Source organism: Ciconia boyciana, chromosome 1 (genome assembly GCF_034638445.1).
Source record: "Ciconia boyciana chromosome 1, ASM3463844v1, whole genome shotgun sequence".
NCBI classification, from domain to species: Eukaryota; Metazoa; Chordata; class Aves; order Ciconiiformes; family Ciconiidae; genus Ciconia; species Ciconia boyciana.
In genome coordinates, this window is record NC_132934.1 from 82,718,676 (window position 1) to 82,734,549 (window position 15,874).

The window sequence follows — 15,874 nt, forward strand, 5'->3', positions numbered from 1 at the left end:
AGAGCTTGGCATCGCTCTTGTGCCTTTCTGGTAATACTCCTCACTCCAGCCCTGTAGCCCCCTTGCTGTCCTGCCCCACGCTCCCCATTTCCAGCTCTCCCCTAGTTCCTCTCTGCTGCCCTGTAACCAGTAGGTTCTTGAGTAGCCCTTCTCTTGAGTAGGGCTGCACTTTGGGGCTCAGTCCCCTCATTTCACACTAACACCCGCAACAGAGCGCTTATCTCACTTCACGGATCCCTCACCCCTTGACTTCGCATACAGTTTCTCTTCTTGTGCCTTCTCCGTGTTTAATGATCTGTCACCCTTACTCAGTAACACGGGCTATTTTGGCCTACCTGCAGGAATGCATTTCTTGGTGGGGCTCAGTTCAGAGATTCTGCTCATCATCTCTGCTGCCATCACATGGCCATTGCAAGCAGTAAAGAAAACGCATGCACACACCTTCAGTAGCCCGTATCTGTTACCGCATATTTTAGTTCCTTGTTTATTTGCTACCTCCCTTTATTTTGCAACTGACACCTTTAGGTTCCAATTTGACCTTCTGAAAGAGAAGATCTTCCTGAGAACGTAGGATTTGGGATTACAGATAAGAATGCAAATTGGTCAAATCCAAGGTCCTAAGTTGCATAGAAGCCAAATCACTGATGTCATGAATAGAAAACATGCATCTTCTGTAATGCAGCTCATTCAGACAGTACTTACTGTCAAGATGTATGTCTGCTCTTTATTATATCTTACGTGATCTTTAAACATACTTGCTTCTTCTCAGCTCTTACTTAGTTTATTTTCCAAGCTCCACAACATGCTGGATTTTTGGCACAGAGGAAAAGGAAGGGAGTATGGAGGGGTGTAAAAGGTTTGGCAGCACTTGAATCAAGATTTGTTCACGTGTTTGACCTGTAAATTCTTGGTTCCAAATTTTAAAACATTCAAGGCAACAGTACTGTCTTTTCCCTGACCCATATTTGCAGCTCAGTCTTTGGGCTTTCTTCCTCCTCCTGCTTCCACTGAATTTTATATAGAATTTCTTCACACTTTATTTAATTAAGTCTCTCACAAAACAAAAGAAAAATCCACACTTTCCCCATTTTACATAAACAGAAGATGACTAAAGCAGCAGTTTGTGAATGTTCACATAGTACATAAATGTGAGAACTGGATTACGGCATTCATTCTTAGGCTGCGTTCCTTCTAAGACTCTTCACAGGAGTGACTTTGTTAGATGTCCAGCATTTCTGCCCCAGAAGTCACTGAGAGGTTTTGGGGCTCAATGTCCACAAAAGAAAGTCTTTCAGTCTTTCATGACTTTCAGACATGAGTAGTGACTTTGGGTCCATTGATCCTCTGATGCCTGGTCCGAGTTGCTGAAAGGGGAAAGGCAGCACCAAACAGGGCCCACAGGCCATGTCTTCGCTTGGGCAACTGGAGAGGGAAGCTCTTAAGAGTTACTGTCATTGCTTAAAGTGTCAGCCTTTTTCTTTGTATGAAAAGCCAATGTGGCTAAGTAACAGATGTAAAGTGTAAGTAATGTCGAGGATTATTAAAACCAGAATGTTTCTGACCCAGAAATAAAGGTCAGGAGGGCACCTGTACTCCAGCCTAAGACCACCACTTAGGTGGGGTATAGGTAAGTGGTATCTGTGTATCATTTGGATTGTAGCTTGACTCTAAAAAGGGACTTATGTGTTTACTTTCTAATTGTCTTATATGCAGAAATTCCTTCTGTTCCTTCAGAGGAAGAAGCTCACAAGGCACACAGGGAACCATCAGTCAGTTCAGAAACAGTTATATTGCGGTAAGTCTCTCAAAGGTCCCTTAGAATTTTCCCCATCCCTGCGTAGCGCAGACACTTGATGCTCTCCTTTGTTCCTCAGGGACCAAAGATGATGATAAGGAGTAGAAAACTATAATAAAATTACTTAGGCCTGTGTTTCAGTCTATGCCCTCTGGGAGAGGACCCCCTTGCAACAGCATTTCTGTCCCTTTAGGACAGTGCTTCCGTTAAGCCAAACTTTAAGTAAAGCATGTGGAGCTTGAGCTTGTTGGAAAGGGAGGTCCTTGCTGTGACAGATCTGTTACTAAGATTTGGATAAGCCATCTCTGGTGCTGTGCTCTTCATTCACTCTTTGTTTCCAAATCCTTATTCCCTGACAGAGAGAAGAAACCTGTAGATGCAATGGAGAACTTCAAACGCCGGCACTCCAAACTGATCAACTCCTGTAAGTACCTTCTGCCTGAAATGCTGTGGCAGACCCCTCTCCTCCATCATCTCTCACCCTTGCAGTGAGCACAAAGGAGAGGGGCTCCTGCCACATGGTAGCAAGGAGGGAGCATTAGAGAGCGGTGTTCAGTGGAGGCAGTGAAACCAGAGTCCTGCAGCATAGTCAGGCAGCTGGTGAGCTTTTCTTATAGCAGGTACATGTGGTCTAATGTATTCAGTTATCCTAATCTGAGACAGTAACAGAGTTTTCTCCAGATTGAAGCAGAGGAGGGCAAGTAGCTGCTATAGAAAGTATAAACGTATATGCCTCTCTTCACAGCAAGATTGCTGTATCAGGAGTACAGCGATGTGGTTCTGAACAAGGCCATTCAAAGCCAGAAGAGAGTGGATTCTTTCGCAGAGGATATAGAGTCAAGTTTCCCAAGCTCCCCAAGGCTACGGAGGAAGGTGCTGTCTCCCCAGGACTCATATTTGCAACGTCTGTCCATCTCGTCTAATGCGTCCCTCTGGCAGGACATCCCCATGATACGGGGCAGCAGAATGCTACTCAACATGTCCCGTGATGAGCAGAAGTTGCAAGAGGTAATGGACAGATGTAACAAGGTAGACAGGTGGTCTGTAGTCAAGAAAGAGTCCCCAGAAGGGTGGTTAAAGTGGAGAGCAAAAATTCTGATGTGAGAATGCGGGTGGTTGAATGCAGAGGTCACTTCCACCCCTGTAAGCAGTATGGGGATGTGGTACCAGTGCTTGTGAAGTAGTACAGTGCTGAAGTTCAGAACTGTAGAGAAAAGGAGCACTGAAGGATGGACTCTGGACCATATCAGTAACTTCATGAAAACAGACATGGTGAAATTGGAACAAGATAAAACAAGGAATTTTGAGCATGTTCAACGCAAAAGAGAGTATTAAAGTAGAAGACTTCCAGCATTCTCCCACGCATAAGCTTGTGAGAGATGCTATTAAAATCACAGTGAATTGTAGTTCCTGTGGTAGAGTGTGAGTTTACCAAATTGACCTGTGTGAGCTGCAGGGCTGAGAGGAAACAGGAAGATGTATGGGTTCAGCAAAATGGTACATAGAGAAACTGGGTAAGAAAAATGAGAGGAACTCAGAAGTGGATGGGAGGACCGAGAGAAAGAGGTGAAAACAACAGCATGGGAAACATGATGAAGGAGAAAAACGTGGATGATGCAGATGCTGGAAAATTTATGTGAGCATGTAAAACAGGGAACCTAGTGAAAGTGGAGTTGAGGGGAAATAAAAAGTAAAATGAGAGCAGGTAGCTATTTTTCTTTTAAGTCATACCACAAGTCTGTCTTCTAAAGAAAGACTATATATAATGGCATGCTTGCCCTTCGTTCCTAAAGCCTCTCTTCTGTAATTACACTCTACTTACATCATGTACTGGGAGGTTTTCTTGCTTTGCCCTGGTCTCCTCTCCGTAAGATTCCTCACAGACTTGCATAGTCTACTGATGCTCTGCTCCCTTATTTCATCTCTCAAGGCCAAGTTTGAGTTGATAATGTCTGAGGCTTCATACCTGCGCAGTTTAAATGTGGCAGTGGATCACTTCCAGCGATCAGCAGAGCTCCAGGCAATGCTCACCAATCAAGAGCGTCAGTGGCTTTTCTCCCGCCTTCATGATGTACGCGATGTCAGCGCCAGGTGAGATATGGCCCTTTGCTTCCAGGACTAACACCCTCCATGAAGCATAGATACAGCCCATCATTTCCATCAATAACATCTCTCACTCCTGTTCTGCGTGTTCACTGACCTTCAGGGTAGATACACACACGTAGCACTTTGTTATTGCATACCAACACTGTCCTAAAAGGAACATTCACGTTTTTAGGTGGCAGGGCAATGTAAATCTTGGTGTTAAGTCCCAGATATTATGGTGCAGTTGTACATAGAGCTCATTGCAGGAGATCAAAATGTTCAAAATGCTACTGTAGCCATGCGCTATTGGCTTCAAGTACAACTAAACTTGACTAACTATAGACCTCACCCCAAACCAAATGCAGCTCCTGCCAAATACAAGACACAAGAAGCAGCTGCATGAGCCCTGACCAAAAAAAAAAGAGAGGGGGGGAAAAAAAAAGTCAGTTACAGCCATCACTTGACAGAACCTAATGTGAATCAGTTGAGCATAAGTCATAAAATATAGACATGACCCCACATGCAAGGAATCCTGTCTGTTGTAGGATTCTGTTCTGCTTTTCTCCTGCAAGACTTGGCTACATATATCGCTAAGCTAGTAAGGTTTGCTGCTGCCTTTTCCATTTCTACTAGTGGGATTATTCTGGTGATGTCTTAATTTTCAGTTCTTTCCTGACCGTGCCTTTAAAGTATGACCTCTCAAGAACAGAGGTCTTTTGCCTCTGCTTCTTCCTTGCTGGTATCTAGCCCTACATTGTCATTGTACAGCATTATGCTCTCTCTAGAAGTAAACAGCTGTCTTGCACTTATATGTGGGCTGTCAGGATTTTACAGAACTGAGGATGTTCCTGCTTTACTAAATTACACTGGTATTTCCCTGTCCTTTATGGTACCGCAACCATGTGCTGCAGTTTCCTTTTTGACTTGGAGGAGAAATTTGAGGAGGACATGTTCACCTTCCATGTGTGCGATGTGGCTCTGAAACATGCCCCTGAGTTCCGCAGGGTATATCTACCATATGTAACAAACCAGACATATCAGGAGCAAACCTTCCAGCGGTTACTGTAAGTTTTCTCATTTGTTGCACCCTTCTCCCCCCTTCCTTCCTTGCTGTACCTTGAATATTCACTCTTTCAAACAATGGGGAATGCTGCAGGTACAGGCTGTTGGCCAGTGCTCTCACTACACCCCCAGAACAGGCAGGAACCTTCTTCAATTCAGTGGCACTTGGGACAGCAGGACAGAGCTGCTGCAGGCTCCTCTCCCATAGCATTGGAAAGGGAAAGAATAATTAATATCTGATTCTGTTGCAGGCTATTCTCTCCGTCTACCCTCTACTGAAGAGAGCAAAAATTACTGTCCTGGATAACAGTTTTCAGTCTGTGGTTTACAGACTACTAAGAACTAGAAAGTGATAATTTCAAGTGAAACTTCCAACCTCAACCATTCTGTGATTCTGTAATAAGGAAAAATATGGCTGCTGTCAGTAAGCCTAAACTGGCTATCCAGGAGTCTTTAAAATGGACTGAAAATCCTGGGGCCAGAGAACATCATCAGTGTCTCTTGCTCTGGGTGCTGGAGTGGAACATCTCTTGCCCTCCTGTTCTGTAGCATTAATCAGGCATGGGCCCAGTCCTGAGCAAGGTTTCCTTGCCACTTCTGCACTGCTTCCTTTCGTAACAACCCAATTCTAGTGAAGCTACAGTGATTCCCCTAGAAGACACTGTTCCCAACAGGCTTATTCAGGTACTGTCTCTGGGTGCTGCTGACTGGGAGAGATCTAGTCTCACAATTGGTTCCCTTCAGGGAAGGCTCAGTTCCACACAGAAAGGACCTCCAGGATATTGTCTAGGGCAACATCTACTGGGCCTACAACCTTCTTCCACAGCTCTTCAGGGATGTGGAATTCGCTGTTCTGGTGGCTGATGCCACTCTCATACCATTAGCCTTTTATCTGCTACTGCCCAACATGGAAAACTGGATGGCAGTGGCTGTGTCTAAGAGGGTGAGAGAGACATTAGAGGGGAAGGCAGCTCCTCTCAGGAGTAGCAAGAGAGGGGGAGGCAGCTGTTTCCAGCCCCTGGAGCTGGACCATTCAGTGTAAGGAAAGAATACAAACCACTGCTGTCTCTGAAAGGTGCCCTACTGATAGAAGGGAATGGAAATGTAGATGTTACTTCTGGCTTTTATTCCAGAGGGCTGCGGCAGAAAGAGGAAAGACAGTTTTACTGCTATCCTGTAGCTGTTAGAAACCCATACTTGCTCTTCCTCAGCATAGTGGCGCAGTTTCTTAACATCTCTTGCCCCAGGGACAAAGCCTGACTGTTGGGAGTACTCCAACTCACTGAAATCTGATACTAGGAAGACTATTTATTTGCTCTGATGCCAGGATGTCTTCCTTCTTTATCACTCCCACAGAAATGGAAATGCAGGGTTCCAGCAAGTCCTGGAGAGACTGGAAAGCGATCCAGTATGCCAGCGCCTCTCACTTAAATCCTTCCTCATCCTCCCATTCCAGCGCATCACTCGACTCAAACTCCTCCTACAGGTAACTGTGGTGATTCTCTGCTTTCCTACAGTTTCTCTCAAGCTGACCCTTCTTCAAGACTGAAAGTCAAATATGAGCTAGCTCCAAGCACTGGGTGGAAGGACTGCATACAGCCCTTCATGTTGCATCTGTGACAAGTTTGGCAAGATGCTCTAAAGCCACTGTTGTGTATATTGTGAATATGCCTTTGCAAAAACAAACCCGTTTGTCATTGTACAAATGCCTGCTGTACATTAGACCAGCACCATGAGTTGGATATGATAGCCTGAGTGAGGCAATGCAGTTTGTATATCGGTTAGGGCTTTGTTGCAACACTACTTCAATTGTACTCCAATAAATAATTTATGGAGTCTTCTCAGAACTTGTTGATTTACATTTTATTGAACTCTTTTGGCTTCCTGCTAGGAAAACAAAGAAAGGGTTCCTTGGCTGCCCTCTGGAAGGCAGCCTGTCTCTACTCTTTGCCTGCAATAGGAACCTTCCAGACAGGGAACCAGCAAGTCCCTAATGAATTAATTTTGAGCTCTTTCTATGAAATTCCTCTTTTGGATTATTTGAGCCTTTTTTTAACAGGAGAAAAGGAGTATCAGGCAAAGAACAATTCTGTGTGTAAGGTTGCTTGTGCTTGAATTAGTGGTTGCTTCCTATGCCGTGTAACTTGTACATGATAGTTAATACGATTTAGATGTTTAGGAATGCCCTGCTCAATGCAGCTTATCAGTGACATTCTGCATGTCAAATTTCTGGCCTTGTTATCGCCACATCTAATCACCTACCACTGCTTTAGTTTCCCTTGAGGCTGGCATCTTGGTGTTTCCTACACCTCCCAGATACATATATGTCCAGTTTTCCCTGTTTGCATTATGAAAAACATCTTTTCTCATGCAGAATATCCTGAAGAGAACTCGGCCGGGGTCTGAGGAGGAAGTGCAAGCAACACAGGCCTACGATGCACTTGAAAAGGTAAGGCCGTCAACCTGTTCCGCAGCCCTGCAGAAAGGGATCTGAGGGTTTTGGTTGACACTACCCTCAACACGAGTCAACAATGTGCCCTGGCAGCCAAAAGGGCCAACTGTATCCTGGGGTGCATGAAGCACACTATAGCTAACCAGCTGAAAGAAGTGACTGTCCCACTATACTCAGTATTGGTGTGCCCTCACCTTGAGTACTGTGTGCAGTTTTGGGCTCCACAGTATAAGAAGGATGTAAAAATATTAGAATCTGTCCAAAGGAGGGCAACAAAGGTGGTGAAAGGACTAGAGGGCAAGACTTATGAGGTGCAGCTGAGGATACTAGGTTTGTTCAGCTTAGAGGAGACTGAGGGGTGACCTCATTGCTGTCTACAACTTTTTCATGAGGGGGAGTAGAGGGAAGTGCTGATCTCTTCTCTCTGGATGCAAGGGAATGGCTTAAAGCTGTCAGGGGAAGTTCAGATTGGATATTGGGAAAAAGCTCTTCATGGAGAGGGTGGTCAAGTACTGGAACAAGCTCCCCAGCAAAGTGGTGATGGCCCCAAGCCTGTCAGTGTTCAAGAAGTGTTTGGACAACACCCTTAGATATATGGTTTAACTTCTAGTTTGCCCTGTGTGGAGTCAGGAGTTGGAAGGGACCCATGAGGATCATTGAGTCCAACTCAGGATACTCTGTGATTCTCAACAGCCATGTTGCATCACACAGCTGCAGGGCACCGAAGTGACCCTGTCCTTTTAATTGATACTCACCCTTGTCAAGGGCCCTTGTCCTTGATCCTCACGAGTAACAAATTAGTGTGTTCATGTGACTCCCCTGCATTGTGCAGTGGTAGCTGTGAGCAGAAAACACTAAAGCAGGAGCCAGCTGGGATGGGACTGAACCTGCACCAATGATATCGAACTACTTTTTTCAGGACTCACTCTTTCCAGTCTCCAAACCACCATTCCCCCTTTGCGTTCCTTACCTTTGTCTCTAATTAGTGATCAACTCCCACCCTAGCCCCCACATGAAAGTCTTGCTTTAAAAAAAAAAAAAAAAGGCATGGCAAGACATTGCTCTACTTGATTGCATCCCTTTCTCTATCCTATTTATTACAGAGACAAGATTTAAAGTCTTCTGGGACAACTCGTTATCTAAAATGTGTAAAATAGCGTAAGGTAGACTTGTTCCTAGCTAGCTCCTGTTCTGTCTAGTGATGATTTGACCTTCTTGGAGTGTCACTCCCTTCCTTACAATCTCTTCCCTATTCACCACAAACCTAAAGACCAGTTCAACATGATGCATACCTCCTTAAAGCTCTTAGGACTGCACTTGCGTGCTGCACAGCTCCCAAAGCACTGCAGTCTGAGGTGGGTGGGCAGCATGCCATAGACTGAAATCCTTAGACTCCAGCTGTGTTCAAGCCAGCATTATCTCTGTGACACTGTTATGCAGCTGCCCTGTATCACCTCAGGTGGCTACGTAGGCTGCTTATATGCAGAAGTACCTCTGTTTCATTGTGTCCTGTCCTCACAGGTACTGGCAACAATCTCTGGGTTTTGGAAAATTGGGGCTGATGTTTATCTAATCAGCCTCCTGTGTTTACAGTGGAGCATCTAGTAAGAGCTGCTTCCAAATGACCAGCAATTCAATCCTTGTCACCTGAGAGAGATGTCTCTAGTATTCCCCCCAGTATCCCAAAGTTAAAACAATACTTACCACAGAGGCTTCCTCTAAAGAATACCTTCCTTAAGAAAGAAGGATGATCATTGTAGGTATGGAGAAGTTTAGTATGCTCACCTGGAAAAATACTTTTTTTTGCAGGAGGATGCCTAAGGAATTGTCACTTACACTGACTCTTGAGGGGCTCCTGGGAGTAGTACTGATCCCACCAGGCAGTTCTGCTCCCACCTTACTCATCGTCTGTTTTCCTCTGCAGCTCATCAAGGACTGCAATGAAAATGTCCAGCGCATGAAGAGCACTGAAGAGCTGATCTACCTCAGCCAGAAGATTGAATTTGAGTGCAAGGTGAGCCTGTCCATTCCCTGGGCCTTGCTCTAGCCTAATGTGCGGAAAGAGAGAAAATGCAGAGTCACCTGCGCTTACTTTTTGTTCTCCTCTCCAATATACACAGAACTGTTGAACCAGAATATCACACACAGGTCAGCTCTTCATCAGTGCTTCCCTTGCCCAATCATTTGTGTCAGCCTTCAGCTGAAGGTGCCTACCATGACTTACACCTGTCCAGCTGGAGAGGTGAAAGGACACTTCCTCTAGAGCAAGGCGAAAATGTAAATCCAAAACTCATTCTGATTTCCTTGTACACGCTTGACATAAACATTTATTTCTGTCTTGCAGATATTCCCACTCATTTCACAGTCGAGGAGACTTGTGAAGTGTGGTGAGTTGACGGCACTGGACTTCAACACCCTGAGTCCAAAATGGAAAGTCACCACCCGTCCCATCTACCTACATCTTTTCAATGACTGTCTGCTTCTGTCTCGGCCGAAGGAGTGAGTGCTTCAACACAATTCTTGCTGCCCCTTCTAAAATACCTGTCTCTTTCTGAGTCTGTGCTTTGGTGAAAGAGTCCTTTCCCTATGCCTGCCAGCAAGTGGCAGCATTTGTCAAGTCGCTCTCCTAACCCTACATTATGTGAGTATCATGCAAGTATGTGGAATCTGATATGCCCAACTCTTAATTACAACATGTGATAATATAATAAGGTATCTTCTGCTCCCTAGTGCAACACTTCTATTCTGCCTCTCCATCTCTATCATGTGAAACACTTTAATAATAACCATTTATTCTAGTTTTACTTGGTAAATAATTTCTTCCTAAAGGACACTATGACCATTAGTGAATGGGCAAATCACTGATTTGTCAAGAAACTAAGGCAGTTGTTGGCTGGTTGTGTTGGGGTTTTGGGGGGTGGTGGTGGTTTTTTAAGCTGTAAGCTATCAAAAAAATATTCTGACAGGACAGAGCTTAGTATTTCTACCCTTTTCATTAAGTCCCCTCTCTTCTTAATGCCTTCTGAGATTTCTTGCAAGAACAAAGCTTAAGGTGCCTGAAACTGATGAAGACTTATTAAAAGCTTTTTGCTTTCCTGACATCAGAAAACAACATGGACTCACTTTGTAACCCTCATCACCTTAAAATTCACAACTTGTTTTGTTCCTCCTCTTTACCTGCAGGGGTGGACGTTTTGTTGTGTTTGATCATGCCGCTTTCTCAGATGTGCGTGGGGAGAAGTGCGAGATGAAACTGCATGGAACAAACAAAAATGTCTTCCGTCTCTTTCTACTTCAGAATTATCAGGGAAAGAGAGTGGAGTTTTTGTTTCGTACAGAGACACAGTAAGAGCTCAAGGCTACCCTCAGTATATCCCGTTACCAGAGTCAGACACCTCCTAGGAGCCTGATGGTTGTTCCTCAGCTACCCAAATGCTGAAATATCAAATGCAGCTGCTGAGCAGAGGACTTGAAAAACATCCTCTTGCCATAACAAGCCCCTAACGAACCACCTTGCTCCTCTCTTATCATAGCTGCTCATACAATACTATGATGTTATGTCATACCATCAGCCTCCAAAAATGGGAGGTTTTGCTTTTTCCCATCCCCTTTCTCTACTTCCACTTTCTCTGCTTCCCCCATGTACTCCCTCCCTGACCCCTCCTGTCAGCAAACCTGTACACACACATCCCCATTACCGTCATCGGACTGCTATCCCTCACATTGAATCCTGACACCTATCTGGTGATGTTTTCCAGCAGTGAGAAGCTGAGGTGGATCTCTGCTTTGGCTCCTCCACGAGGAGAACTGGACCTCCTGGAATGCCCTGGTGAGACTGCGCTGCTACTACAGCAATGGGGATGGTCTGGCTCGGAGGAGTTGGAGTCACTGTGAGGTGGAACATCCCAGAAAGACTCCAAGGCAGAATACTTGCCTTTTTGTAAATGAAGATGATATTGATGGGGTTTTCCTCAGTGCCAGGTTCTGCCAGTTACTTTACCTATTTCTACTCCTCATATTAGGTAGAAGACCTGTAGTCTCCCTTCCAATTCTCTGCTCTCTAGTGTTTGGGCAGTCCCTTAACCCCTACCTCCTCTGGCGCTGATGCACACAGGCTTACTGTTGCTTTCTAGTATACCATTATGATCTTTTCTCCCCTTTAGATGCACCACAGGTTCAATGCATAAAGACTTACAAGGCTCGGGAAAATGATGAGCTGGCTTTGGAGAAAGCAGATATCATCATGGTTATGCAGTACAGCAATGATGGTGAGCAGAATGGGCAATGGCTATCTTAAATTATGGGTAGGAAGTTACTCTAGTAGTGTAAAGCAATACAATACAATCAGACATCAGAAGGAGCCTCTCATTCCTGATTGTTGGACTGAGAGGATGAAGAGACTTCATTAAGACACTTTATCTGGAAGCTGAAAGGGGATCTTTTTCTTTGATCTTAGGGCCTTGTTGGAGGGGGCTTTTTGGGAAGAATGAAAAAATGTTTTACTACTTTGCCTCATGTTGTGCTTTTCCCCACACCGCAGGATGGATAGAAGGAGTAAAACTTTCAGACCGGGAGAGAGGCTGGTTCCCCTCGGAACACGTGGAACTCATCTCCAGCAAACATGCACGGCAGAAGAACCTGAAGGAGGAACAACGTGTGAAGAATGCCAAGCAGCAGGTCTTCTGCAAGAAATAAGACTCTACTTTGCTTGGACCTGTACAGTCTCCCTGCCATGGGGAATCCATCTTTTTTTCTATTGTGCCTCAGAAGAAACGCCTCTGCGAAGAGCATAATACAGCACTTTGACAGAACCAGGTGCTTTTTGCCAAAGAAAGCGGGAATTCAATCAGGAAAAATCATTCACTTCCTCTGTGTCACCAGGACTACGGCAGCAGCAGGAGGAAAAAGTTGCATGTATTGCTTGCTTTGTGGTAGTAGGGAGGGACTTAATCAGACTGAGGTCTGGGATCTGGACTTCTGAAAATATATTCCTGGTTTTGCCACTGACAAGTTGCAGGACCTTGGGCAAGTCACTTCAGAATTCTGCCTCAGTTTTCCCATCTGTGAAATGGGGGTAACCTTACCTACCTCACTGGATGTTGTGAGGCTAAATTCACTAGTATTAGCATACTAAGAGCTTTGAGTTCCTGAGAAGGAAGGTGCTAAGTGCAAAGCACAATATAATGAGGAGAGTTTTCCATTTGAATATCCTCTTGATATCTTGATGGTCTTGATCTCCATAGTGTAATTTTCATTTAGAACAACTTACCTATTTGATTGTGCAAGTCTACTGGTTTTCAGCTAGGCAAATATTTCATTGTACCTAAGTTTGCACTCAGTCTCGGCATACTGTTATAGAGTCCTTGACAGCATTAGAAAATCCAGTTGAGTTAACTGAAGTTTTCAGAAGCCACTGTGATGATTTCTCCCACCTTAAGAGGTACCAAGCTGAAGAATGTTTCACAAAGGTCACCTCTTTTGAACAAGTGTCCCAGTAAGCCATCTGAAATGACCCTTTTTTACTCTGCCTCCCACTCAAAGTAGAACAGTGACTTTTGACAAAGATTTTTATTATGTGTTGGTACATGCCCTGTACAAAATAACCATGACTAGGCATATGCAATGAAGTGGCACTTTCCTGCTGCTCTTAATCTGATAGCTGATGTGGTATTGCATGCACCATTTTGCACACTTATAGAAAACACTGAGATATTTAGCCACTGTAGATAAAGTCAAAATATGTACCAGGGACTCTGTTCTTTTTTAGAAGTCTCTGGTTTTAAGTCCAGTTTACATGCAGTCCTGCTTTTGTGCAGAACCTGTCTATTTGAGGACGTGCCTTCAACTGTAAAATACTGTTTCTGTGTTAAAGTGTTTGCATTCAGTTCAATCAATGCAAGATCAAGTATAAGAATCAAAACACCAAAGAAAGCAACGTGTAGCCTTCTTGCATTTAATATATTTGAAGAATTAGTTATCTTCAGATCTCCAGCTTTCTGTCTCTGTAACATTCTGCCTTTAATTCCCATTTATGTTGTATCTAGTGTAGCTTATTACAGCCTATTTATATCAATAATTTTAGCTGGATTAAAAAAAAAAGTTGCTTCTAGTCCTAATAAACTCATGCACTTCTCCAGTTAAAAGAAACAACTTTCTGCTTTCCTTGTTACTTAGGTTTTAATCTCAAATATAAGTAATTCAATATATTCAGTATTTTCATTATTTTTTCCATATAACTTTCCTTTCTAAGTGAGTATTAAGTACAAATAGCTATACTTAGCAGAGGCAGTGGAGAAAGCTTGCTTTGCTAGCCCTACCCTAAGATTCTTCAGAGCGTTATCACCAGCCCTGAAGTGACTGCTGCTGCAGGTTCCATAGTGGTGTTAGTCATCAGTATATCAAGGTAAGCTAAAGTGGTGACCTACAGAGGATGGGAGTCCAGTCCACTATACCCAGTAAGGCAGGATGCAATTATTTGATTGTCTTTTAATCTATGGTCCAGACTACAATCTGCATATACTTTTTTTTCCTTAGAAGAACTGAAGCTGGTCCCTAGCTAAGAACAAAAGCAAAGCCCTACCTCAAACTTAAGCGACATAAGAGTTATAATCCTCAACAAGACCCATGAGTGCTCAGAGATCCAAAATACCTGCTTGTTCCAGGCTGTCATAAATATATGCAATACACAAGTCATCAGGATCGCCAATGTCTCAACAGGGATACAGACCACTGCCATGGGATCAATTCAGTATGTGCCCATGTAAGGTCATCTTATTCAGGCAGTCTGAGACATCCCATATCCATGTCAGCTTCACCTTTGCTACTTTTATCATGAGGAGGCAGGCTGCAGATACTACCATTCTAAATCAGAAGTCATCTTGTTAAACATTGTAAAAGTCAAGAATTCTTTACTCTTTCAACTTCTGCTCTCAAAAACAAGCAGGCATGTTGTTCATTAGAATGAACAATAGAAACCACCTGTCCCAGGGTGGTTGCTATGTTAAATTCCATATGTTCTTGTTAAAATTCTTGTTGAGATAGGAAACTTCAAGGCCACTGTTGTTGTGACTGACAGGACTTCTATACTGTTTAACTAGTTGGATCAAAGGTTAACTTGTCCCCATCACAGGTGCAGCCCTTATTTCCTGTTGTCAGGTTTTGGTATGTTTAGGAACATTTAAAGGTCAGCTTATGCTTCCAAGAATAAGTGCTTATACCCTGGTTTACTTTGATTTCTTACATTTCAGATGAGGCCTCAACTTCTCACTATTCAGTTAAATTTTTAGCCCCAGCACCATCCTGCCATCAAAATCCATAAACAAATCTGCACTGAATTGCTTCATGCTTTTTGAAACTGATTACCATCTCCTTGGTTTGGACAAATGAGTACAATATCACTTACAACTGCACATTCAGGAGGCAGGAATCAAGTTGACAGAGTATCCACTGCATCCTATTACAGTCTTAATTATGAGTCAGGGTCTCTCCCTACACTATCTAATGTGGATACCCTGATTTCCCAGAAAATCAGCATTAAACAAGTGTAGAGTTTGTCAGCCAAATCCCTATACTTTTCTAGTAGGATCCCCAAAGAAGGACCACAGAACAGGAACACTGTGTGAGAGATGCCAGTGTGTCTTAAATGGCTGTAAATTGAAGCATGAAGAAACCATCATGTTCCACAGAAACCTGTGGAGATGGATACCTAGCATATCTGGACAAAAGAAATTCAGTATTTCTACACTGAAAAAAAATTGAAGACAACCTTTAGAGGGCAGTTACACTCATTTCTTTTTGTGGTAAGAACAGCAATGAAGTACAAGCATGAACTGCATCTGAAAAGTTTTGTTGAGAATCTGAGAAATTTGTGGTTTATGTCTGAAAATCAAATGTTATGACTGCTGTCATTTTTTCATATTAAAAATATAATATATATATAAATCTATATGTGGCTCTAAAAAAAAGCTCACAGCCCTGGAGACCTATGTTGGTCCCTCTGAAAGGAAAAATAAATGAAAGCATTCTCCACAGTTCTTATTCTCTTTCACAATAGCAGAAAAAGCTGACATTAGGACCAGAATTCAGTACAAACAACCTTGCTCAGAACCAGGAACATCTAAAGCAGTTAGTGATTTTTATCTTTATGCTTTTATCTAATATTGAAGAGGTCCCATCCCCTCTAAGATCAGAGTTGTGTTTTGTCAGCTTAATGCTGCCAACATTAAATGCCATTTTAGCTGCAATAACATTCCAGCCAGCAAGTCTTGTATTTGAAGGCTGAAGCAGGTGCACTGTTAGACTAATTATACCATCTCCAAAATGCTGGCACATGTTTCAGGTTGCACTCATTTAACATAATGAAACTACTCTCAGGTGAAAGCATCTGCAGAGGCAGGACCTTTGATGCTAGAGTGAACCTTGAAACAAAGACAGGGAATATGGGGAAATGCACAGCAGGAGAATGGTGCCCTGCCAGCAAT

General features: G+C 43.5%; 1 protein-coding gene across 1 annotated transcript in view; it reads left to right on the forward strand.

Moving 5' to 3' along the window:
• Positions 1 to 12,299, forward strand: part of LOC140646463 (uncharacterized) — a 36,835-nt gene extending 24,536 nt beyond the window's left edge. Inside the window, exons 3-15 of the mRNA XM_072850432.1 lie at positions 1,714 to 1,795; positions 2,155 to 2,219; positions 2,541 to 2,803; positions 3,726 to 3,886; positions 4,792 to 4,944; positions 6,299 to 6,428; positions 7,317 to 7,391; positions 9,319 to 9,408; positions 9,739 to 9,893; positions 10,578 to 10,739; positions 11,153 to 11,223; positions 11,558 to 11,662; positions 11,935 to 12,299. Coding sequence (XP_072706533.1) covers positions 1,714 to 1,795; positions 2,155 to 2,219; positions 2,541 to 2,803; positions 3,726 to 3,886; positions 4,792 to 4,944; positions 6,299 to 6,428; positions 7,317 to 7,391; positions 9,319 to 9,408; positions 9,739 to 9,893; positions 10,578 to 10,739; positions 11,153 to 11,223; positions 11,558 to 11,662; positions 11,935 to 12,089 — 1,667 coding nt within the window. The 3' untranslated portion in view covers positions 12,090 to 12,299. The remainder of the gene's footprint in view (positions 1 to 1,713; positions 1,796 to 2,154; positions 2,220 to 2,540; positions 2,804 to 3,725; positions 3,887 to 4,791; positions 4,945 to 6,298; positions 6,429 to 7,316; positions 7,392 to 9,318; positions 9,409 to 9,738; positions 9,894 to 10,577; positions 10,740 to 11,152; positions 11,224 to 11,557; positions 11,663 to 11,934) is intronic.
• The last annotated feature ends 3,575 nt before the right edge of the window (positions 12,300 to 15,874 follow it).